Here is a 24,435-nt window from a genome sequence, read left to right as displayed (position 1 = left end):
CTCCAGAGGTGTGATAAAAATCTTACATACTAAATCCTCATCTTCATACCTCGTTTCCTGCCACATGTAGAGCAGGATAACCTTACATTTCCTGAGCATCTGGTTTGTGTTGCTTGGTCTTTAGTTTTCTACCTAGCATTTTGTAGACTGTTGTTTGTTTCAGTTGTTTTTTTGCAATGTCATTGTTGGTTTTTCTTCAACTGATGATTTTAGATTGTCCCTTTGGAGCCTCCCACCTCTCTATTTATATATATATATATATATATATATATCGTATCTTTAAATAGCCATATGTAATAACTTACTGTATCAGCTAAATCTCTAGTTGTTGTTGCTAATAATTTACATGTCTCATTATAACTGTTCTTAACTTCTTCCAATTCACTTTTTACTTCCTGAATAAAATGAAAAATGAAAAATTAACTTTATAATCAACAGTTTGTTAATAAAATTCTGATATTTTGTATTTATATGTTTCACAAGGTTCGGGCTACATATATGATGTCATAAAAAAAAGATGTATGTGAATAAATAAAATGTTTTAAACAAAATTGAGATATTACAAGATTGCAAAAATAGATAATGTTCAACCATGACTTAACAAACTGCATGTACATTTCATATAAATATACAATGTCAGGATCCTGTAGTTCAGTGGTTGTCGTTAGTTCATGTCTGTCATATTTGTTTTTTTCGTAACGGTTTTGTTATAAATTAGGCTGTTGGTTTTCTTGTTTGAATTGTTTCACATTTTTCATGTCAAGGCCTTTTATAGTCAATTATATTGTTTGGGTTTTTCTCATTGTTGAAGGCTATTTGGTTGCCTATAATTGCTTACATCCACTTCATTTGAACTCTGGTGGATAGTTGTCTCCTTGGCAATCATATCACACCTCCTTTTTTTCATAATGAATATCTGTACAGTGTCTTTTAATATGAATCTTATCATAAATGAGTCAAAGAATCTGGTTCAATTTCAGAATTTTATCCAAAAAAAAGAAATACTGATCCTTCAAAATATTAGGTCCAACCACATGTTAGTGTCCTCTTCAGAAATTTTGGATAGCATCACATTTGGCGTAAAAAAATAAACTCTTTTTTTCAATGTCATTTGACGCGTCGCGGCGATGCTCTATTTCCTTTACGTTATATATGTTTATATTGTTCAATTCATAGCTGGGAATACAATTAAACTTTAACCATGATAACAGTTGTTTCAGTTTATGTTTTCTATATTCATTTATGGTTACAGAATTATTTTTTTCCTCTTGGGCCAAATAAAAATATATGTGTGGTTTCAGTTACCCTACCTTCTTAACTAAATGAATGAATGAATGAATGGTTTATTATATTACAACCTGTATATATACAATACTAAATATCTAGTAAAAAAAAAAAGAACTGGTTTTTATATAAAAGGGAAGAGAAAGTATCATATAGCAATAAAATTTCAATTAAAAAACTTTTTTCTTTATCATGTCTATGAAATTCATTGTTTCATGGTACTCAATGAATTAGTCCCAGTTGTTTCTTTATATCAAAATGATATATATTTTAAACAAAGGTAAGCTACTTTAGTCAGTATATTAAAACGATGTATTTTCAAAAAGAATACATTTAGCAAAGATATCTAATAAATAGTCTGTTAATGCGTGTGGAATGCGTAGTTTTCTCTTTTGTGATAATTTTTCGTCTACTGTGCCATTTGTGCATCTGTAGTTATTATCGTAAAAATGCGGAATTTTGTCATATCTGGTCCGGTTCCTATCCGTAGTTTACAAAAATATTTCAACGGCAGCGGAAGAAAAATTTACAAAAATAAACAATGTTTGACAAGAGATTGGGAATGAGTATGATGCTTTTAATGCATTAAATGGATGAAACATTAACTAAAGCCAATTATGATCTCTTTCCAAAGAAGTATCAAACTTATTTAACTCAAAATCAAAATGTTTAATATACGCTCTCGATAAACTAGAAGTACCGGAAATGAAAGAAAGCAATTTTTTAAAAGTTGTAAAAATATACGACCTTACCTCTTTTCTAAAGAGAGAAAGAGTTTGTATCTTTGAATTTGGATTATGCAAACGTAGATTTCGAATTGTTTTTCGATTTTCTGATTACATTTTCTCCATGTCGAAATTTGCGATTGGACCACGTGGTATTAGTCATGTCACAAGTTTTCAGCTTGGGGTATTCGTATCCATTCAGTTATCACCCAAAGGACAATTAACACCTATTTAATCACTCTAAATTGCCTCTATTGTCCGACTTGAAGGGATTACAATTAAAGGTGATATAATTTTGATGATCACAAGCGGTAATTAGATGAAAGTTCAAAATTTAGGACATGGTTTTGCGATATAGAGACAAGAAAAATAGCATCCTCAAAATAATTATCGCGTCGTGGAAATTACTATAGCATCACGGGAAAAAAATATAGCGTCTCGGTGTCACGACGCTAAAACGGCCTGGGGAGAACACTGCATGTCATAAGTCATCAACCTGTTCAGTGCTTAACTTTATACCTTATATCCTATTGTTATTTATGGATTTGGTGTTGATGGCCTGTATAGTATTGACCTATAGATTTTTCTGGTCTTTTTATTACGTTGGATAGTTGATTCATTGACCTTTACCGCTTATCAACTTTTATTCTTATTGTAAATATTACTTCATTTTTCTGACCAATTTTTTAAAAACTTGGTTGAAAACTTACTTTCAACTCTGCTGTTGTTCTCTTTAACCTTTCAAGATCAGCAGCAACATTAGAAAATCGTCTGACTAGTGCCTGCAAAGATATGTATCTAAAATTATTATATTATACCTATGTGTCTAAAAGTAGGACATTCCCAGAGCCTATCTTTTTTAAAAAGAGAGGCGGAAGATACCAAAGCCTGCAAAGGGGTATTCAAACTCAAAAGTCAAAATCAAACTGATTTAATGGGAGAATTCTAGTATATAATCTTAGCCAGTTTCCGATGTAAGTTCTAATTTGAAAATTGATATCAGAGTCCCCCATTTTCTTGATGTTAACTAAATTTATTCTGAGATTGCTCAGAGGACTGACAGCATTGTTGGAAATTTGTTGGAGTCTTTGGACAACTAAACACAGTCCATGAAGATTACATGGAAATTGCCAATACAAATTTTTTGTGGTAAATCTTTGTCTCATATTTTAATAATACTTTGTCAAGCAGATAAAAACCAAACATCATTTGGGGTCATAGTGGGAGGGGGGAGTGAATGCAAAAAAGGTGAATTTTTGGTGGAAAAAATGAATAACCAATATAATGTCTAATTATAGTATTTGACCTTTGAACTTGAAATCTGATTGGAGTCATCCACTGGTGCTTATGTATATCAGACAATTTCTATACTTTAATCGGCATCTTTTACAAGTGAAAAATTTTGTATCTTATTATCTAAGAGAAAACAGCTTTTTCATATTTCATACTTAAGATTTCTGAGTAATTACTGATTTTGTGACAGATTGATAATTTTTGTCTTATGATAATAAATTATGTTACATACATCAAGTTCTTTTTTATGATCTTTGCGTAGATTGTCTATATTTTTCTGATGGTCTTTCTGTACAGTTATTCTTTCAGAATTTTTCTCTTGTATAAACTTTGTTCCTGTAAACACAAAATGACATGAATAGCTATTTAAAACAAATATCATAACATTTATTTTAAAGTAGGCACTTAAAATTTAATAATTTACCAAAACATCATAGAATCTTAAAAAAAATCAAAGTTTACAGCATTAAGTTGAATATTAGAAATCCACATGAAATTAGGAGGAAAAAGTGTTAAGGATTTAATTTTTTAGAAAATATTAGTCAGAGTGACCAAGATTTGGCATGGAACTTCAGAGTCCCATGACAAACTATCGATTCTCTGTGACACAGAAGAAACAAGTTGCACATGTTGCTGGCTTAGCATATCCCATCAGTAATCAAAGTATTGGTAAACACATCTCAAGTCATCACTTTTAACCTGTAGATGAGTAATTGATAAGTGTTAAGTCCACTCAACATATCCAAAAAATCAAAATATCAGCAATTCAGCATACAGGAAGTAGGTGTCTGACAGATCTGAAAGTGATCACAAATTACAAATCATCTCTGCATACTAAATATGAAGTCATTCTGTTCAGTAGTGCTTGAGAAAAGTATAATAAAAATATGTTTGAAGAACTGTGAACAGACGTACAAATGGACAGACATGATTGGAATTTCACCCCCACTCTAGTAGTTGGAGTATAAAAGTATTCTTACTTAGTTCATGCATTGCTGTCTGTTTATTTTCCTCCATTAACATGGTCATGTCATGTTCACGTTTTTTCCATTTCTCATCCTGGTCAAGATGGACAGTGGTTTTATATGAGGCAAATGAACCCTGCAAAAATTCTATTTCTTTTCTCATTTTTTCTGGAAATAAAAAAATCAATTTTAATCAATATGATTTTATTCAGTTGTCAAAATAGAGATAAGTCTTGCCGGCTTGCAGTATAACAAAAAACAAATTGTAAAGGGTGCCGAAGAACCCAGTGTCTTGCCTGCGATTGCATCTGTCAGTGTTAGAGTGTAATGTTGGCTGAAAAAAAAGTAAGTCCATTTAATAATAAAATACAGAATAAAATTAAATATAACTTTTTCTTTTGATGCTATTTCTTGATCTTGAAGTTTAGCTTCTGTCAAAGTTTCATAGTAATCCATGAAGGTTTAGAAATATATCATGTTAAAAAAATACAATCTCAGACTGTCTGTTAACCTCCAAAAGAACTAATTCCATCCATCAGTATAATACTGAAAAATGAAAGAAATATAGTTTCAAAATTTTGCTTCAGATGTTATCTCTTAATCATAAAAAAGTTTGACAAAGTTATAAGAGACTAAAAAACTTTAACCGTAAACTGTATTTAAATGCTTACTGTAAAAAAAACTTAGTCCATTTAAAAGTTAAATAACAAAAAATAACAAAAATATTTTAAAAATTTTGCTCTGGATACTATCTTTTTATCATAAAAAACTTCTGTGCAAATTTCATAAAATTGTGTAAAGGTTTAAAAATGTTTATTAATGTTTAAAAAATTTATCCACAATTGAACCTAAATGTTGACACGGGAGACGTCAGAATCTAGGATCGCATAAGCTCCCTATTTGCACAAAAATGTTGAATGCTGGACAAAATGGAAATCTAAACATTAAGCTACAGTTATCTCCCTTATTACAATAAAATCTACTTATTTCTTTATCTTTATGCAAATCACATTTTCTTCCCAATTTCTTACAACAAAGATTCAGTTTACATTGTATTTTATTTCATTAATTATCTATCCCATTGAAATAAAGTGCACCTATATCTTTATCTTTGGCAGTTTGCATTTGAGTTTTATCAGCTTCCAGTTGGTTTCTTAGTTTATCCATCTCGTCTTCATGATCTTCCTCTAAATCTCTGAAATGATAAAAAAAATATGTCAATACAAAATTATTTGTTTTACAAAAATAGTAAACAAATAATAAACTGTTATGTTTTTTCTCATTGTTAAGGGCTGTAACGTGACCAAAAGTTGCTAAATTCTACGTCATTTGGTCATTTTGATGTGATACAATTATGAATATGAATGCTGCTATGTACCAGACTGACACGAAAAGTTGGATATTTAAGTACTCGTTCACAAGGTAACAGACAGCACGAAGACATATCACCCTTCATGGACACATTATTCTGACACAGGGCCAAACAGGTCTTACTATTAATGCCTCAGTGCATAGAGCAGAAGTAATTAATATCCATTTGAACGTCTTTGGTTTAACCAGGTCAGGGATCAAACCAACAGCCTCCTGCACTCAAAGGCACAAGCTATCACAAGACCACCATAGGCATAACTTGTTTTAAAAAACTTGGTTCATTTTGATATGTAAGAGTCAATGAAATGTTTTGAAAGCATTATGTGTAGAACCTAGGCACAAGCAGAAGATGATTTCAAACCTTGTTTGTTCTCTATGTCGCTTGTGTAATTCATCAATCTGGTCCCTCAAAAATTCTTCAGCCTACAAAACAGTTAGAATAATGATTTAATATAACTTTCCACCTCATATTTATAAGAATAAAAAAACTCGTAAGGGTTCCGCGGAACCCAGTGTCTCGCCTACTTTTTCTGTTAATCACAGGCTCAACAAAAATGAGGAAGTAAATCAATAAAAATATTCCTCTTGATACTATCTTTTGATTGTAAGAAGCTTCTGTCCAAGTTTGGTAAAAATCCAGGATAGTTTATGAATCTAATAAATGTTTAAAAACTTTAACTGCAGACTGAATGTAATGTTAACTGGAAGAAAACAAAATTTCCTTCTAGATACTAGCATTTGATCATAAACAAGCTTCTGTCCAAGTTTGGTACAAATCCAAAATAGTATAAGAAAGTTATTAAAATTTAAAAACTTTAACCACAGAGTGAATGTGTTGTTTCCTGGCAGAAAATCTAAGTCCATTTAAAAGTAAAATAAGGAAAAAATGTTTTTTTTTTTTACAAAATTCACTTCTGGATACTATCTTATGATCATAAACAAGCTTCTGTCCAAGTTTGGTAGAAACCCAGGATAGTTTAAGAAAGTTATTAAAATTTTAAAAACTTTAACCACAGAGTGAATATAATATTTCAGGCAGAAAAACTAAGTCGATTTATAAGTAAAATACGGAAAAAATTGAATTTTATTTTTACAAAATTTACTTCTGGATACTATCTTATGATCATAAACAAGCTTCTGTCCAAGTTTGGTAGAAATCCAGGATAGTTTAAGAAAGTTATTAAAATTTCAAAAACTTTAACCACAGAGTGAATATTTGTGGATGCCGCCTACGACAACGACGACGCCGATGGAATGTAGGATCGCTATGTCTCGCTTTTTCGACTAAAGTCGAAGGCTCAACTAAAAGAATAAAGAAAACAACAACAACAATTTTAATCGACCTTAGCTAAGCATAAGAAAAGGTAAATATATGACTGCTAAATAACAACTATATCCCAATATAATATTCAGGTCAAAGTTTAAGTTAAAAGTATCAGCCCATTTTACAGTACAATGTAAGATAAGATATTTGTTGCCAAATTTGTTTTATGTATGAAAGATTAACATAATCACTTTGGACATGTTAAGCCTAATTCAGGGGCCCAGTCAAAAATTAGGTAGCCTGGGCTACTGTGAACCTACCAATCCCCTTGAAATGTTTTCCTGAGTGACAGAGGGGAGGAGTACCAGAGAGTTAACTATACCCTTTGTTTTGTCTGTTTATGGTTCAGCCGTTCCTCTTCTAAGTACAATGTTAGATCAGAAATTTGTTGCTGTAACTGTGATATCAAAGAATCTCTGAAAATGATTGAATAATGAAAATAATATAATTCATCTTGCAAACATTTCTTAATAATAGCACAAGAGTGCACACGCTAAATGTCTCGCCTACTATACTGACCATTGATTTTATGTTGATAGTCCTACATATAGAGTTTTACTACAAGTATCACATTAACATTTATGATCCAAGAAAATGAGGTCACGGTCGGACAAAACAAGGTGGAAATACATGCACACCTTTAATACAATCATTCCATACACAGAATCAGGGCTTCCAAAATTATTTTTAGCCAGCTGGACATTTTTTATATTACGTCGATTTTAATCCCTTAAGACTAAATAAACAAAAGACAATTATGGTAATCAGTTGCCAAGTTAGACATCCCAATGATTGACATTTAAAAAAAAAGATATTAAACTTTCTTTGATTCCAGTTCTGACGTAAACTGCTAAATTGGCAGTGCATCATTCGAAGTGTGCAACATCAGCGTACTTATATCTATCTGCCTTAGACTCTTTATTTGTGCAAAATAACGTTGTCAAAAACTTTACTTTCGTTTTTCAACCTAATACCGGATGTTATCTTGACAATGGTAAAACATGGACCAGAGACGAATACGTAAATTCTGTGTACGTTTGCAAAGCATGAATGAGTGTAAGTAGCTCTTTCTACGTAATTTCTTCAAGAAAATATTCGGAATAAACCGGAGATAAAGGTATCAATGACAATTTAAGCATTTTTGAAGAAATTAGGACGCATAATTAAATTTCACACCTGTGCACACGTGTACTAGTTCAAACAGAGACATGACTTTGGTTCAAACAACATGGTTATGACGATTTTTCATTTTCACCTTTTAAATTTTTTCATCAAATCATATTTGTAAACGTATTTCTGATAATTTAAATCTTTTTGACTAAATTAATCAGATGCAAGCCGCTGAAATGTAAGAAAATAACTTTGAATACACCGATCAATGTCCGGTTTAAAAATAGTTTACCTGTCACCTGAACAGGTAAATTTCAGCTGTTCGACAACTAATTAGCCTTGATTAAAATGAGAAGGTATTAAGATAGGGGTTGTTTTGATAGTACTTAATGATCATGTCACTTTTATGACCGGTAATGTGTGGCTGTTAAAGGCAAAAGGTTGGGTCAAAAAGATCGCGAATTATGTTAAAATGACCGTCTCTTAAGAAAGCCTTGAAAACTAAAAAGTAGATGACCGTTTCATGCTTTGCCCAGCCGGACTTTTACCGGACATTATACAAATGTCCGGAACATATGACCGTTTTGGAAGCCTTGCACGGAATATAGATGACCTATTGCTTATAGTATAAAAGAAAGACCAAACCATGGAAATTTTATATTGACCAATGAACCATGAAAATGAAGTCAAGGTCAGATGAACCCTGCCAGACAGACATGTACACCCTAAAATCATTCCATGCTTCAAATATAGTTGACCTATTGCTTATAGTATCTAAGAAACAAAGTTAACCAGGAAAACTGAACAAAAGCAATGAACCATGAAAATCAGGTCAAGGTCAAATAAAATCTGCCAGACTGACATGTACATCGTAAAATATATCCATACACCAAATAAAGTTGACCTACTGCATACAGTTTAAGAAAAACAGATCAAAACACAAAAACTTAACATGTAGCAATGACTCATGAAAATGAGGTCAAGGTAAAATAAAATGCTTTGCTGAGGGCAGCTGGATACAACCGCAGAGGTCCAACCCTGAACAGTTGTGGCAAAAATGGACACAATGTTCGCGCTTGATACAATATGTATAGGTTATATGATTTGAATTCATATTCAATTTCTTGCTTTCGTGCAATACACTATGCTGTTGCGTATTGACCCCCCCCCCCCCCGCCCTTTTTTTGCAAAAAGGAATAATATTTGAAGAAATTTTCTTTTTAATTTCTGAAATCTGAAATGAAAAAAAAAAATTGCCCCCACAAATTCTTTTTTCCCTCTAATTTCGCCCCCCTCCCTTTTCCAAAAAAAAAACTTTTCCCTCTAGATATGGTCATAATCTCAATTCAAATTTCCAATGGAGTTTGCAACCATAATTACCAATTTAAATACATCATAAAAGTCTTAAAATAGAAAAAAAATCCCCCTCTTCCCAAAATTTTTGAATCCCCTTATGATTCATCACCCCCAAACTCAATCCCAGCCTTCCCTTTGTGGTATGGTACCTTGCAGTACAATTTCAGAGAAATCCATACACTTGAACATAAGTTATTGTCTTGAAACTAGAAAAATGCTTGTTTTTTGGCCCCTTTTCCGCCCCAAATTCCTAAACATTTAGGGCAATTACCCCCAAACTCAAACCCAGCTTTCCCTTTGTGATATGGAACCTTGTAGTACAATTTCATAAAGATCCATACACTTACACACAAGTTATTGTACTGAAACTAGAAAAATGCTTGTTTTTTGCCCTTTTTTGGCCCCTAATTCCTAAAGTTTTGAGGCAATTACCCCCAAAATCAATCCAAGCCTTCCCTTTGTGGTATGGTACCTTGCAGTACAATTTCAGAGAGATCCATACACTTGAACACAAGTTATTGTCTGGAAACTAGAAAAATGCTTATTTTTGGCCCCTTATTCTTAAACGTTTTGGGCAATTACCCCCAAACTCAATTCCAGCTTTCCCTTTGTGATATGGAACCTTGTAGTACAATTTTAGAAAGATCCATACACTTACACACAAGTTATTGTCATGAAACTAGAAAAAGGCTTGTTTTTTTCCCTTTTTTGGCCCCTAATTCCTAAAATTTTGAAGCAATTACCCCCAAAATCAATCCCAGCATTCCCTTTGTGATATGGAGCTTGTGGTACAATGTCAGAGAGATCCATACACTAACACACAAGTTATTGTCTGGAAGTTACAAAACTGCTTATTTTTGGCCCCTTTTTGGCCACTAATCCTTAACTGTTGGTACCATAACCCCCAAAATCAATCCCAACCTTCCTTTTGTGGTATTGAACCTTATGGTAAAATTTCATAGAGATCCATTTACTTAAACTAAAGTTATTGTGCGAAAACTTATGTGTCTTTGGACGACGACGACGCCAACATCATACCAATATACAACCGCAAATTTTGCAGTCGTATAAAAAAAACCTGCCAGACTGACATTTACATTGTAAAATATTTCTATACACCAAATATAGTTGACCTACTGCATACAGTATTAGAAAAACAGACCAAAACACAAAAACTTAACATTGAGCAATGAAACGTAAAAATGAGGTCAAGGTCAAATAAAACCTGCCAGACTGACATGTACATCGTAAAATATTTCCATACACTAAATATAGTAGACCTATTGCATACAGTATTAGAAAAAACAGACCAAAACACAAAAACTAAACTATTACCACTGAACCATGAAAATGAGGTCAAGGTCAGATGACACCTGCCAGTTGGACATGTACACCTTACAACCATTACATACACCAAATATAGTAGACCTATTGCTTATAGTATCCGAGATATGGACTTGACCACAAAAACTTAACCTTGTTCACTGATCCATGAAATGAGTCAAGGTCAAGTGAAAAATGTCTGACAGACATGAGGACCTTGCAAGGTACGCACATACCAAATATAGTTATCCTATTACTCATAATAAGAGAGAAATTAACTTTACAAAAAATCTTAACTTTTTTTTCAAGTAGTCACTGAACCATGAAAATGAGGCCAAGGACAATGGACATATGACAGACGGAAACTTCATATCATAAGGCATCTATAAACAAAGTATGAAGGATCCAGGTCCTCTACCTTCTGAAATATCAAGCTTTTAAGAATTTAGTTAACGCCCCTGCCGCCGCTGGATCACTATCCCTATGTCAAGCTTTCTGCGACAAAAATCGCAGGCTCCACAAAAATTGCAATGACCCTTTGTTGTTATAGTGATAAACATTCACAATTGTTCAGTAGTCGCTCTATTTTAAAGTAGGTTGCCATGTTAAGGACCACAGATTAGCAGAGTTAAGGTTATTTTGTATTTGTTGGGTTGCTGTCTCGTTGATATATATACCCAACATTTCCTTTATTTCCATAATCATGACCTTAGGTTAGAAGTTTCTTCAAATAAGGAAGGAAATTATAATCTAGCAAGTCCTACCCAAATCTGATTGCACCAACAAACTAGCAAAGTAAAGTGGTCTCATATGACAGAAAAAAATAAGAACTTTTTGAGATAAACTGGATTTAATGCTCGGAAACATTTTACTTCATTTTTACAGTTTTCTATGATCAAGACTTTTTTTCAGGTTGAAATTTCTTTTAAAATAACAAAAAGATATAAAAGTGTATCATTCTGGTTCAGGTCTTTGGTTGAAGAGACTGACAGGAATTAGAATCTTAGAATAATTGTATGACACTTTTATCAGTAAACCTATGACAGGCATTGTAGAATAATAATGTATGACACTTTTTCAGTAAACCTATGACAGGCATTGTAATTACCTTTCATTGTCAAGCTTCTTCCTGAAAAAAGAGAAAGAGTCACATTAAGTAACCAGCATAAGTAATGTATACAATATAATACAGTCCTGAAATTTTCTTTGTCAAATAAGACATTTCTATTGTTGAAAATATTAAGTTGACCTAAATGTCTTTGATTATTTATATCATTAGATTGTAGTTCCATTGACATATACCCAATGTTCCTTATAATCATATTAAACTGAAGACAAAAAACCCACCTAATTAACTCCCTTTGTGCCCATTATAAGGTTCCAGTGCTCAGTAATTTGGTTGATTGATTAAGGATGTTTTCTTAATGTCCAGTGGCAAATATTTCATGCATGTTCAGGACGATTCCACATAAATTGAAGAATGAAATACATGTTTTATCAGTTGTCAGGATTACATATATTATTTTAAAATCTTTGCTGTATTCATATTTTATTTTATAAACTGAATATAAATAAATAGAGCTTAATTGGATTATTGTATAGACATTTATTTGTCTATTGTTGTTGACCATACGCTGACCTCTGCATGACTTTTGGATGTTTTTGTTATAGGGTTGCTGTCTCATAGACTTATTCCCAAACATCTTTTCTTCATCTCTGTAATAACAGTGTTCATGCAAAATTGTTTATGTGTGTTAATATGATACCAAAGGCAATTCATGTTTCAATTTTTTAGAAATGAATGTTTAAGAACAATTTTCAAAAATAAATGTTTCAGAAAGATCAGCATGCAAAGAGAGAGAATATGATAAAAGATGTGAATTATCTTGGTTAAAATTGTCTGTGAAAATAAAAAAAGCAAAGCAGTTTAAGGTTTAGCTTTCATAAAAAGCTGACAAATAATCAACAAAACAATTAATAAGAAACCGATCAGGCCTTCCATAAGATAAAATTTGTTTGCTGTATACTAAAAAATAACTGGAGAGAAAAATGTGTCCTCAAACATTTTTTTTATCAGATTTTGCAGATGTTTATAAATTCATTTTCATCCATTTATGTTTATTAATTATTTGCCCATACAATGCCAGGTTATCTGGACCATGTGTTATTCATTGTTGTTTTTTTGTAGGAGTTGGGTGTTGATGAATGATGTAGTCTCTTGTACTGTGCAATAACTTAAACTTGCAATTATATTGCATTATCTCTGCAATAACAAAAACCAAATTTACTGCACTTTTGCCAAATGTAGTTCATTTATTTTTAAAAGTAGTGTACCAAATTTGCCCTCGTTAATAGTGCAAATGTACTCAATATAACAAATATGTATTCCTGCAGTTTCCGACACTTAATACTGTGTGCTTGTTTGTAATTGTAGGAAATATATAACCTGTTTATAGATCGTGTAACTAATGTTGTTTTAATTCCCATATTTTGCCTGAATTTACAAATTTGGAGGTGAAATTAATACATCATTTTAGGGAACAAAAACACTTTTTTCTGTCAATCAGTCATTGTATATGCTATCTAAAAACACTTCATTAAAAACACCACAGATGCCACTAGTGAAGCTGAAACTTGTTACCCTTCCAAAGTTCTGGGTTTATACGGGTTTAGTTACCACTCAAACTTTACTTTTCTGTGATGTGTTTTGTGAGCTGTATTTTCCTTTTGATATGGTTATCACTCAAACTTTACTTTTCTGTGATGTGTTTTGTGAGCTGTATTTTCCTTTTGATATGGTTATCTCTCAAACTTTACTTTTCTGTGATGTGTTTTGTGAGCTGTATTTTCCTTTTGATATGGTTATCACTCAAACTTTACTTTTCTCTGATGTGTTTTGTGAGCTGTGTTTTCCTTTTGATATAGTTACCACTCAAACTTTACTTTTCTGTGATGTGTTTTGTGAGCTGTGTTTTCCTTTTGATATGGTTCCTTGATTGTTATTTTCTGGGTATCTCCTTCAAATTTTCAATATTAAAAATCAAAATAAAATAATCCAACTCCTATCTATACAACAATAAACGAGTCAAGTAACAGCAAACAAAGATTATTTTAAACTTGGCCTAAGATATTTCATATATTATGTATTTATAATACACACAAACTAAATCACCTTTCAGATTAACAACAGCAGGCTATAAGCAAAATTGTTTTCTGATTAAATAAGATTCATAAAAAAGAAAGTTTCAATTTTAAAAGTATATATATATATATTTATAAATAGAAATGTATTTAGCAGCTCTACATTTTAATCAGTCATTAAAGTCATAACCACACATCTGTGTTTTTCTTATTGTTGGAGGTTATACAGGTGCCTATAAATACTTACATCCACTTCATTTGAACTTTGGTGGATAGTTGTCTTATTGGCAATCATTATACCACATCTCCTTTATATTATATGCCAGACTAAACTGGGACTGAATGAGTATGCTTGGCAAATTTTCCAGAAAAAAATTATAAGAAATGTAAAAACATAAATTGATTGCTTTAATCTAAATCAAGTACCAAGTCAGAAATATGACATTTGTTTACCATTCGTTGGATGTGTTTGAGCTTTTAATTTAGCCATTTGATACAGTACTTTTCATTTTGAATTTTCCTTGGAGTTCGTTTTTTTTTTGTTATTTTACTTTTCACTGATCTACTTAAATATATTTTACTGAAGAATACATGTTCTTTACTTTAAATGGCATGAAAGAATTCTATGCTCTTTTAAAATATCTTTGAGACAGAAAGACACTCCTCATCAGCATATAAATGTATTCTTAACACAATGTATACATAATATAAAGTCATATAGCATACACTGGTGCGAGGGCATTTGTTATCATTGTTTGTGAAGATTTTGTTATAGTAAAAGAAAAGCTGCATCATAGTTTCTGTCACTTACCTGGGCCCTGGACTGCATTAAATGAAAACAACATTTTGGTTATTAATTACACATATCAAAGGGTAGATAACTCTTCCTGAGAGACAATATCTATGATGTCATTACTTATGTTAAAGGTTCTGCTCTTAAAAAACATTGTTTGGCAAGTATATGTAATCAAAAACAAGCAGGGTAATTCACCATTTAAGAATCTAATGCATTCTGGGTAATATTTTCAAAAGAGTACACGAAAACCTTGTGATTAGTTCGTAAGTTCCTAAACAGCGAAATTTTAAAGCAATTTATATTTTAGGGTAAAACAAAGATTTTACCTTAAGTTTTTTAGATTGTAAAATGGCATAATTTTAGTAATAAGACATAAATGTATTGCATTTTTAGCTTGGCCCAATTAAAACGTAGGTTTAACTGTCGCTAATTGAGTTTACCTTGCAATGATTTTTAAATTGAAAGTACCTTCAAAGATGATGAATTATTCTAATGCAATCATTTAGTATCAATGGTTCTGATTGGATGACAACCAGCATAAAATCTCTATCTCCCTGTCTGTTACTAAGGGACCCCGACATTAAGAATTGTATGGACATGTAATTTCTCCAATAATAAGCAAAAAACTCACATTTTGCACCTTGAAATTTTCTTTTTATCCAATTTTATTACATTCTAAGGCGGACAAGAAGCTAGAAAATGCCTGGTGTTTATGTTTACCACCGGAAGCATACGTATGACGTCACCCAGTTTAGGTGCAAAAGAAGATAACATCATTTCACGGAATTTTCGTTAAACGTAAATTTTACACCGAATTAATGATTAGATTGAATAATCTGTTTATTTTGCATTAGAATAGAGATAACTACATATACACATCGCCAGGTAAACTCAATTTGAGACAGTAAAACTACTGATGGACTTCCGCAAAGCTTCAAATACAATACAGTTATCTCTTAAGTAAGTAAGTAAGTTTATAAACATATATATAATATGAATAGAAACAAAATTTTAAAACTTTAATCGTTTCTTCAATCATTTACAAAAAAGACGTTTGAGCTCAATAGCAAAAATTTTGAACTCTGAACCATTACTGTATAAAATACAACAATACATGTTTATATAGACAAATACAGAAGGAGCTGCAATGTAACTACCCATGAAACAGTCACACAAGATATAAGATAGGTGGTGAACATATTTTTCCTAATGATTAACAGCAACTCACCATAGATAATTTAGACGGACAGTGAACTAACTTAGTTTTATCATATTATAAACTTCAGGAGTTTTTCATATATTTCAATTAACTTCATGATCATGAGATCTGTTTAAACTTTGTGATGTAAAACAAAATTTTTAATTCTTATTACATGTACATCCATTATTGGATTTTCATTTGTTTGTTTGTTTAATTTGTTTAGTAAAACTACAGAACTATACAACTTAATAATTCATCAAATCATTTTTGTTAATATTTAAGTAAATGTTCATTTCTAAGGAATCTAATCTGTCATTTAAAATAAACTAGAGGCTCTAAAGAGCCTGTGTCGCTCATCTAGGTTTATGTGTATTTCCAACAATGGACACTCTTCAACATTGTAGACTATAATTCATGACAAAAATCTCCTTTTGTTGATCTTCAAATTGTTGAAATTGTTTTTGTTTACAGTTCCTCCTGTTTCTTTAGATTTTGCCCAAAACACAAAAAAGGGTGAACAAGACGCTGTCAGCAAACATGGATTTTCCTGCATGAAAATGATATTTGCAAATCTGGACCCCCAAATAGGATCAAATAAAAAAAATAAATGAATTTTTGTAGGGTTCAGAAACGGAAAGGCCAAAATCAATCTGAGTATCACTTTTCGCTACTTAAAGTTCTACAACTCAACAATACTAAAAGCTAAAATCATGAAAATCAAAGTTGACCTTCACTTAGTCACAGGAAACAACATATTTGAATTTGAAAAGATTTCGTCAAAGCGTTTTCAAGTTATTGCACAGATACTGATTGGCAGCCGCCTGTAAGGCCAGCCGCCCGCCATACATCACCAAACTAATAACTGATATTTTCCTTTGAAAATCCACTTAAAAATGATCATTTAAGGGCAATAACTCATATAATAAGTCAACTAACAATTTTGGCAAAATTTGACTTATTTGTAGGTTTTGTCTTGCTGATCATTAAAGACCAATAACTCCAATAAGGAGTTGAATGACAATTTCAGCCATGTTTGACTAATTTGTTGATCTTGTTTTGCAGATCATTTTTGCATTTTAAAGTTTCCATCTATCTATTATGGTTTTTAAGATATAAGTCAAAAAAAAAAAATGATAATAGAAAAAGTTGCATTTTACCCATGTGGGCCAAGTTGGCTGGATGGCAGGGTCATCTGACACATTTTTAATCTAAATATCCTTATGATTGTGGTCAAGGTTGGTTAAATTTTGGACCAGTAGTTTCAGAGAAATTTTGGTAAAAGTCAAAGGATGATGGAAGACAAAGACGGACTTAAGACACCAAGTGATGAGAAAAGCTCACATGGCCCCTTTGGGCCAGGTGAGCTAAAAAAGGGGAGAAAAGCTAAAGATCAGAGGTCAAATTTGAGGACAATACAATTACAATATGATAACTCACCCAACAAGTGTTTTACGCTTAGTACCAATATACATGTATCTACTATGTAAAATAAAATACTTGTCTAGTAGACTGAAGCAGATAGTCTATTTATATTTTTAACTAAATAAAAAAACATTTTTCTGGGATGCAAAAATACACTTTGTAAAAATATGTTGTTTGTGGTAAAGAGGTCGTGGCAAGTATACGCAAAAAAGACCACAGACACTAAACCACTTAACTTGAGAAAAATCAATTATCATTGATTATATACTAATTAAAATTCATAACAAAAACATGAGACAATTTCCAGTGGTAAGTGTTGAAGCATATAGCTGTGTATAAGGCTGGGTAAGGTGTGTGTGCTGATACCAAATACATGTTATGTCAATGTTACTGCCGAACATCTAATTATACTAATAACTTCAATAATTAAACCCCCACACATACACTGTGCTCTCAAATGCTCCCAATTTCTTTTATGAAAATAAGTCAAATGGCAAATTTTGGTAAACTGGACTTTCCATATTTAAAAACTTGATCTTAAAGTTTGTACCCAACATATGGTCAAATAATTCAAGTTTTATTGTCATGGCACTAAACCTGTTGGTTGTCATGGCACTAAACCTGTTGTTATGGTTACCTGGCACTTTCTTCTTCTTGAGGTTCAAAGAATTCATCTTTGATTGTCATGGCAAACTTTGTTTTACTTCTGGACAAGATATATCCTGGTCCACAAACAAACGGTACCATTGGTGGCTATGAGTAAATTACAAGTAAACAGATTATGAATAAGTCAATTGTTGAATTATGAAATTGTAGATTCATTTATTTTTTATGATTATAACTGCAAAGAACTATATATACAAATGTAATTTGAAAAGAAACTGAGTAGTATAGAGCTAAGAGCAAAAATTAGAAATTATCAGGGAAATGAACATTATAGCAAAGAAAAATGGTACTAAACAATTTTTTCAAAAATTCTGGGCCCAGTAGATTACATTTTCAATGATTAGTAACATTTTCTTTTGATTCAAATCATATAAAAAACTGAAATTATATAAAGAGCAGATCTTTACAAAAATAACATTTTTCTTTGCAATACACAAGTTGATGTATGCTATGTAAATGCAAGTGCAAGAGTGTGTGTATGTGTGTGTGTGATTGTTCTTTTCCCCTCTGTTATAATGTTAATATTCATATAATATGTATTCACAGAAGTAGAAAAAATGCAGTCAATTATTTAGATTTTGTTTTATTCATCAAATCCCTTAACACCGTAGTCAGGTGGTGATGTACAGGGATTGTAAAAGCCTGACGACTGAAAAACAAATAAAAAAAATAATTTTGTGGGTATCAATTTTCTTGGATTGAACAAACATTGTATATTTTCAAGGAAACTAGCTTTCGTAGTTTTGCCAAAGTCTGTATATAAGTCTATAGGTAAAAAGTGCTACGTTGATCCCTGAAATTTGTGGTTCATGTACATACCAACGAAATCCACAAAAATGGTACTTCATAAATCATAATGAATCTACAGTAACCTGACTATAAGTACCACAAACATCAGAAAACTTATTTATCGCTATTTTGCATAATTTTCCTTTGATCTGTTTTTGTGGTAATTTTTCATATCACGCTACTCGCTTGAGAAAGAAAATTATCGTAAGAAACTAAGGGCACATGTGACACTGTCAATGTAAACATCAACAATGTCATAGGTAAAATAGCAATAAACAGATTATCACTGTTCTTTCAAAGGAGAGGATGTTTCTCTGCCACATCTCATTTCAGGGCTGTCACCATTTGATGAGATTGTAGCTGAGAAACACCATCTCATTTGAAAAACCATCCATAATCTATAAGTATAAGTTAATATATTTTTTGTGGATTTAAACAGATTTTTGTGGTTTTCCTCCTTGGGAACAACTCATTATAAGTCCAACATTTAAAAGTTAATAATTTATGACATGGCAGAGGTTTGATATGATAAAGTTAATTGTGTTGTTCTGTAAATGTTGAGGAATCCTGTTTTAGTTAAATCAGTTTGTCTGTCATGATGGAGGTCTAATATGTTAAGGCTCTTTTTCTATTGTTCTTTATTTATGTATTGCTCTTTACTGATCATTTTCTACCATTGCAAAGGTATTAATAGGTTGAATTGTTTGTGTTTTCTTATAGCTGTTGAGTTAAATATTATACTTACATCTAAGTTTTTCTGCCATGGCGGAGGTCTTGCTCTTTTGAGTGGCATGTGGTTCTCTAAGTTGTGTCTTCTCGTTGGTTCATGTTCTACCTGGGAAACTCGGTCACATCTGAAACACAAATACATAAAAAATTCAAAATCTATGTAAACTGTTTTTTTATACTTATCATTAATTCAAAAAAAATTAAGAGCAGTTGTTGGACAACAAATATATACAAGAAATCTATAGGAAATATAGGAATCTGATGTTCAGTAATTGTCGTTTGTTCAACTTTGTTGATGTGGTTCATAAGTGTTTCTCGTTTCTCGTTTTTTATATAGATTAGACTGTTGGTTTTCCCATTTGAATAGTTTTACACTAGTAATTTTTGGGGCCCACATCTTCTTATATATATATACACAATGAGAATAACACAAGTTTTGTATTGGTTCTACTTAAACCTGAGTTATGCAGGTGATTATTGCTACCAGTGTTAAGGTCTGATGGAAAATTGAACAAAAGTCTAGCTTTATTTCTTTAATTCATTAATGCAGTATTTCTTGATTATGATGAGGCTTCTGTCAATTTTTTTTTAATTCTACAAAATTCTATGACTTAATTACTTGCAGTGTCTTGCACACTCAAACCACAGAAATAAAGTAATAAATGGATTGGTATTAATGTTTTAACATCAAAGGCATCAAACTCTGTAAAAAAGATGAATTTTCTAATTAATTATTTTATTTCAATTCTTAAAATTCTTTGTTTTTCCAAAAGGAGTTAGTTCGGTATGGGCCATATCTGGCCCCGATTAATAAGTTTATAATGCTTCAAGATAGAAAATGTTCTAAGCTGATAAGTGAGAAAGTTAAATAGAACTTTTTTTGTTCAAATTTTTTTAAAGCGCTGATTTTTACATCCAAAATAGGCCACAAATAGAGATTTTGGCGAATTTTGACAAAATTGTCCAGATTTCTACCAATTTAAGGCATAGGAAACATACAGTGCAGGCGTCGACAAACTAAATTTTTAAGTAAGATATGTAGAATGTTATAACAAACATTATGTGAAAAGATCTTTGTTGTCGATGCATGAGCTCTTTGTTTCTTGTCCCAAAATTCAATGTAAATTTACCCGCTTTCATTGAATTTTCGTGGAAAAATCAAAATAAATGCTATTTGTCACGTCATGAATAGAACGCAAGTACATAAATTTTCAACAAAAAGAAATATTTCTGTCTATAGTCATCAGTCAGGGGCATTACTTAAACAAGTAACTTTTAAAATTACCTATACAAGTAATGTTGAAAACGAGGCTATTTCTAATATTACTTATATAAGTAACTTTTCTAAATATTATTTTTATAGGTGTCCAATAATACAGATTCTACTAGCTTTAACAAATTTTCACAGTCATCTGGTTATTTTTCCCTTGAAATATAAAATCTAATCCTTCTGAAACACTAATTGCCTTTCTGACGAACTTAACTTTCATATCGACGCTTCTGGGTCAAAGATTGGTCTCTCGGGACTATTAAAATATCATTTTCCTTGAAAATCTTGAAGGTAGACAGATATAAACAGTTAGAAACTTGTGATTTAATCAAGACTTGAAGTTATTAATAATTTGTAACCCAAAACAATTACATGTGTTCCTTAAATAAGTGTTATTACTAATTCTTTCAAAGATGTATAAAATGACTTATTCAAGTAATATTTTTGTCATTATATTTAAAGTAACCCTTTATCTCTATATTCCTCTCAAATTTAATAAATTCTTAATTTTATGATATAAAATTAAGTAAAAATTCACGAAAATTACATTTAGTCCATGCTTTTATTGAAATTTAAAATAACTCTATTGAGTAATTTTATAATTTTTAAAAACAAAAATTACCTATATAAGTAACTAAAAAAAATAACTTGTTTAAGTAACGCCCCTGACTGGTCATTGTAGTGGCTATATGATTCATTGCTAGTGATATTGCAGGTTTAATGAATCCTAATTTGAAATTGTAGCTAGAAATGGGGGCCATTTTAAGGCCTTATCGAACTGAATATTTGACAAAATTGACACTACATTATGAATCAAAAACTTTGGTGCTGGAAAATTGTGGTTAACAATAATTGTTAAGTTGGTGAAGTTCCTGTGAAATTTTCAGCATCTTCAATATACATGAATCTTCACTTTATTCATATCTAATTTACCAGGATTCTCAATCTTCCCTTTATTCATATCTAATTTACCAGGATTCTCAATCTTCCCTTTATTCATATCTAATTTACCAGGATTCTCAAATGGGATGGTAACCTTCTTTAACATCTTAAACTTATTTGCATTAAAACTTAAACATTTTCTTTCAACTATGTTTTAATATCCTTTGTACACACATATCTACTTCTTAAATTAGATTTTTTAATAGCAATAAACAGTAATATTCTAGTCTGCTATGAATCAAAATATTTATTCATGAAAATACATCAAATAATGAAATCTAATATGAAAAAATATGTAAAATTCAAAAAGTTTTATATTAGCTTATAAATCTCTCCTTTTATACAAAATCATTGTTCCAACTCATTGGGCAGTAAAACGAACTGACAATTTTTGAATTTATATTGAAGATTAAACTTTAAAAGACCCTTAAACAGAAAGTTTAATGAAGTACAGATATAATCATAACATGCATTGTCATGTATGTAAATAGAGATAAACTTGATTGAAAAATTACATACATGTGAGTGAACAATAAGTAGCTTATTCCTTTTAACTGTCATTTGATATGTTAATTGACTGATTCTAGTTATATAATTTAAAATGAGGCTTCCTTTTCCTTCCCTTTTCTCTCTATTTTTCCACCATTTATTTATAATTTGAATTTTTCTGAATATGAATAAAATTAGACGTGGGGTATATGTCGATGAGAAACCAATCCATGAAACATCATAAGGTGTTCAATTTTTTATTTGTAGTTTAATTTTTGACAATATATAAATAAGAATAGATATGGGGTATTATGTCTGTGAGAAACAAAACCATTGACACAGCATATACACACTGGGTATCTGTATATTTAAGGGGCCAGGCTGAACCCCGCCTCCGGGAGAAGGATTTTCTCGCTGTGTTGAAGACCCATTAGTGGCCTTGGGCTATTTTCTGCTCTATGGTCGGGTTGTTGTCTCTCTGACACTTTCCTCGTTTCCATTCTTAATTTTATCTTATATATTCAAGTATTGATATACATCTAAATGGCTTAATATCTTTGCTTTTTTCAATTTATTTTTCTACATGGCCTGTTAACATGACAAAAGAAGTAAACCCTAAATATACCACCATACATTGGGAAATTTTCAAATATAATTAAATTAATTTCGTTATTTTTATACTGAGGACAATTCACAGCGGAATTTACCCTACATCAACATTTTACTATTCATTTTTAAAAATGTACTGTACAAAGTGATGAAACACAATAAATGAACACAGAGAAGATTTAACATGTTTAACTGCCCTATCTTAAGGACCAAACCATGAAAAAAAACACCTGAAAATAATTCAATATACTTACTTAAGTACAAATGTACTATAGATTTATATGAATGATTGTACAGATTCAGATATACACAATGCCATATTAAAAGAAATGTAGGACAAGCGAACATGGACTTAGATCTTCTGGTTTAAAACCTATAACCCTAACTTTATCCATATCCAGTTAATCATTTAATCGGATAAAACTGGTTACAATAACTCTCTAACAGAATTAACTCTGTTATAAAAATTAATAGGTATAATCGTATAAACTTTTAATCTCCTAGACATAACGGTCACTGCTAAAAAAATTGGGTCACAAGTCTCTTCAGTTAATATTCATAATATAAATTAGCCGAACTATACTATAGAATATCTTTCAGATGATTAATTGTGAATTTTGCGGATAAACAAATTTTGATGTATATATGTATCTGAGTATTCAAATAAAATGTTTTTCAGAATTTCATAATACCTCAAAATCAAGTAACAATTTTTCCTCAATTCACTATAAAAATAAGGAGATGTAGTATGATTACCAATGAGACAACTATCTACCAGAATCCAAATAATGTAGATGTAATCAATAATGGACCGTGGTACAGCCTTCAACAATTAGAAATTTGTTCTAACAAGAATACATGCATAGCTGACTATGCAGTATGGGTTTTGCTCATTGTTGAAGGCCATACTGTGACCTATAGTTGTTAACTTCTATGTCATTTGGTCTGGTGGAGAGTTGTCTCATTGGCAATAATACCACATATTCTTATTTTTATATTGTCATGCTAATCATATTTTCATGAATCTTGGTGTTCAAATAGATACAATTTCTATAGACAAAATTTTACAATACCACAAAATGAAGTATCCAAAAATAACATTTTTTTCTTGATCCATCTACTAAAATTGGTACCAACAAGAATGCCTTGGTTGTCATGCTAATCATACCCCTACTTGAATTTCGAAGCATTGGAAATAGGAAATAGATGCATAATGTGAACAGATGTTACAACTCATCTTTTTTGAGATGCTGACTTAATTCGAAGTCATTCTGTTTAGTTGAATTGGAGAAACATGAGAAAATATTAGTAGTCCAGTCAACATATTGAAATTCAATACATTGGCAAACAGGAATACGGTACTGTAAATTCATAAATTATTGCGAGGTTTTTATTCATGCGAATAATGCGACTGAGTATCATTTTGATATCGGATACATATAACTGTATACAGAATTTCCTGAAATCGCAATAATAAATCTCTCATTTGTGTACAAGTTTTCTTAAAATATTGCAATGATTTCTGAATTTACAGTACCGGTAAGTCATCTGACAAAAAAGTGCTCACTCACTTCAACTTATTACTGCTAAGCTGATGACCAAATGTGAATTCATTCTGTTCAATTGTTTC

The 24,435-nt window shown here is 31.2% G+C and overlaps 1 protein-coding gene across 7 annotated transcripts in view; it reads right to left on the bottom strand.

The window, feature by feature from the left end:
* The window catches only part of LOC127717903 (repetitive organellar protein-like), a 52,310-nt gene that overhangs the window by 4,123 nt on the left and 23,752 nt on the right, over positions 1–24,435 (bottom strand). For 6 of the 7 annotated variants that reach the window (XM_052223757.1, XM_052223763.1, XM_052223764.1 and 3 more), the window contains 11 exons: positions 19,512–19,620; positions 17,949–18,064; positions 14,704–14,715; positions 11,860–11,880; positions 7,285–7,378; positions 6,000–6,061; positions 5,365–5,462; positions 4,283–4,435; positions 3,535–3,638; positions 2,720–2,791; positions 306–395 (listed from right to left, as the gene is read on the bottom strand). In XM_052223757.1, coding sequence (XP_052079717.1) covers positions 306–395; positions 2,720–2,791; positions 3,535–3,638; positions 4,283–4,435; positions 5,365–5,462; positions 6,000–6,061; positions 7,285–7,378; positions 11,860–11,880; positions 14,704–14,715; positions 17,949–18,064; positions 19,512–19,620 — 931 coding nt within the window. The remainder of the gene's footprint in view (positions 1–305; positions 396–2,719; positions 2,792–3,534; positions 3,639–4,282; positions 4,436–5,364; positions 5,463–5,999; positions 6,062–7,284; positions 7,379–11,859; positions 11,881–14,703; positions 14,716–17,948; positions 18,065–19,511; positions 19,621–24,435) is intronic. The other variant, XM_052223758.1, reaches the window with a different exon arrangement.

The sequence above is a fragment of the Mytilus californianus genome, unplaced genomic scaffold (assembly GCF_021869535.1).
Source record: "Mytilus californianus isolate M0D057914Y unplaced genomic scaffold, xbMytCali1.0.p SCAF_10, whole genome shotgun sequence".
Classification (NCBI taxonomy): domain Eukaryota; kingdom Metazoa; phylum Mollusca; class Bivalvia; order Mytilida; family Mytilidae; genus Mytilus; species Mytilus californianus.
This window is presented reverse-complemented; position numbering and strand designations above follow the sequence as displayed.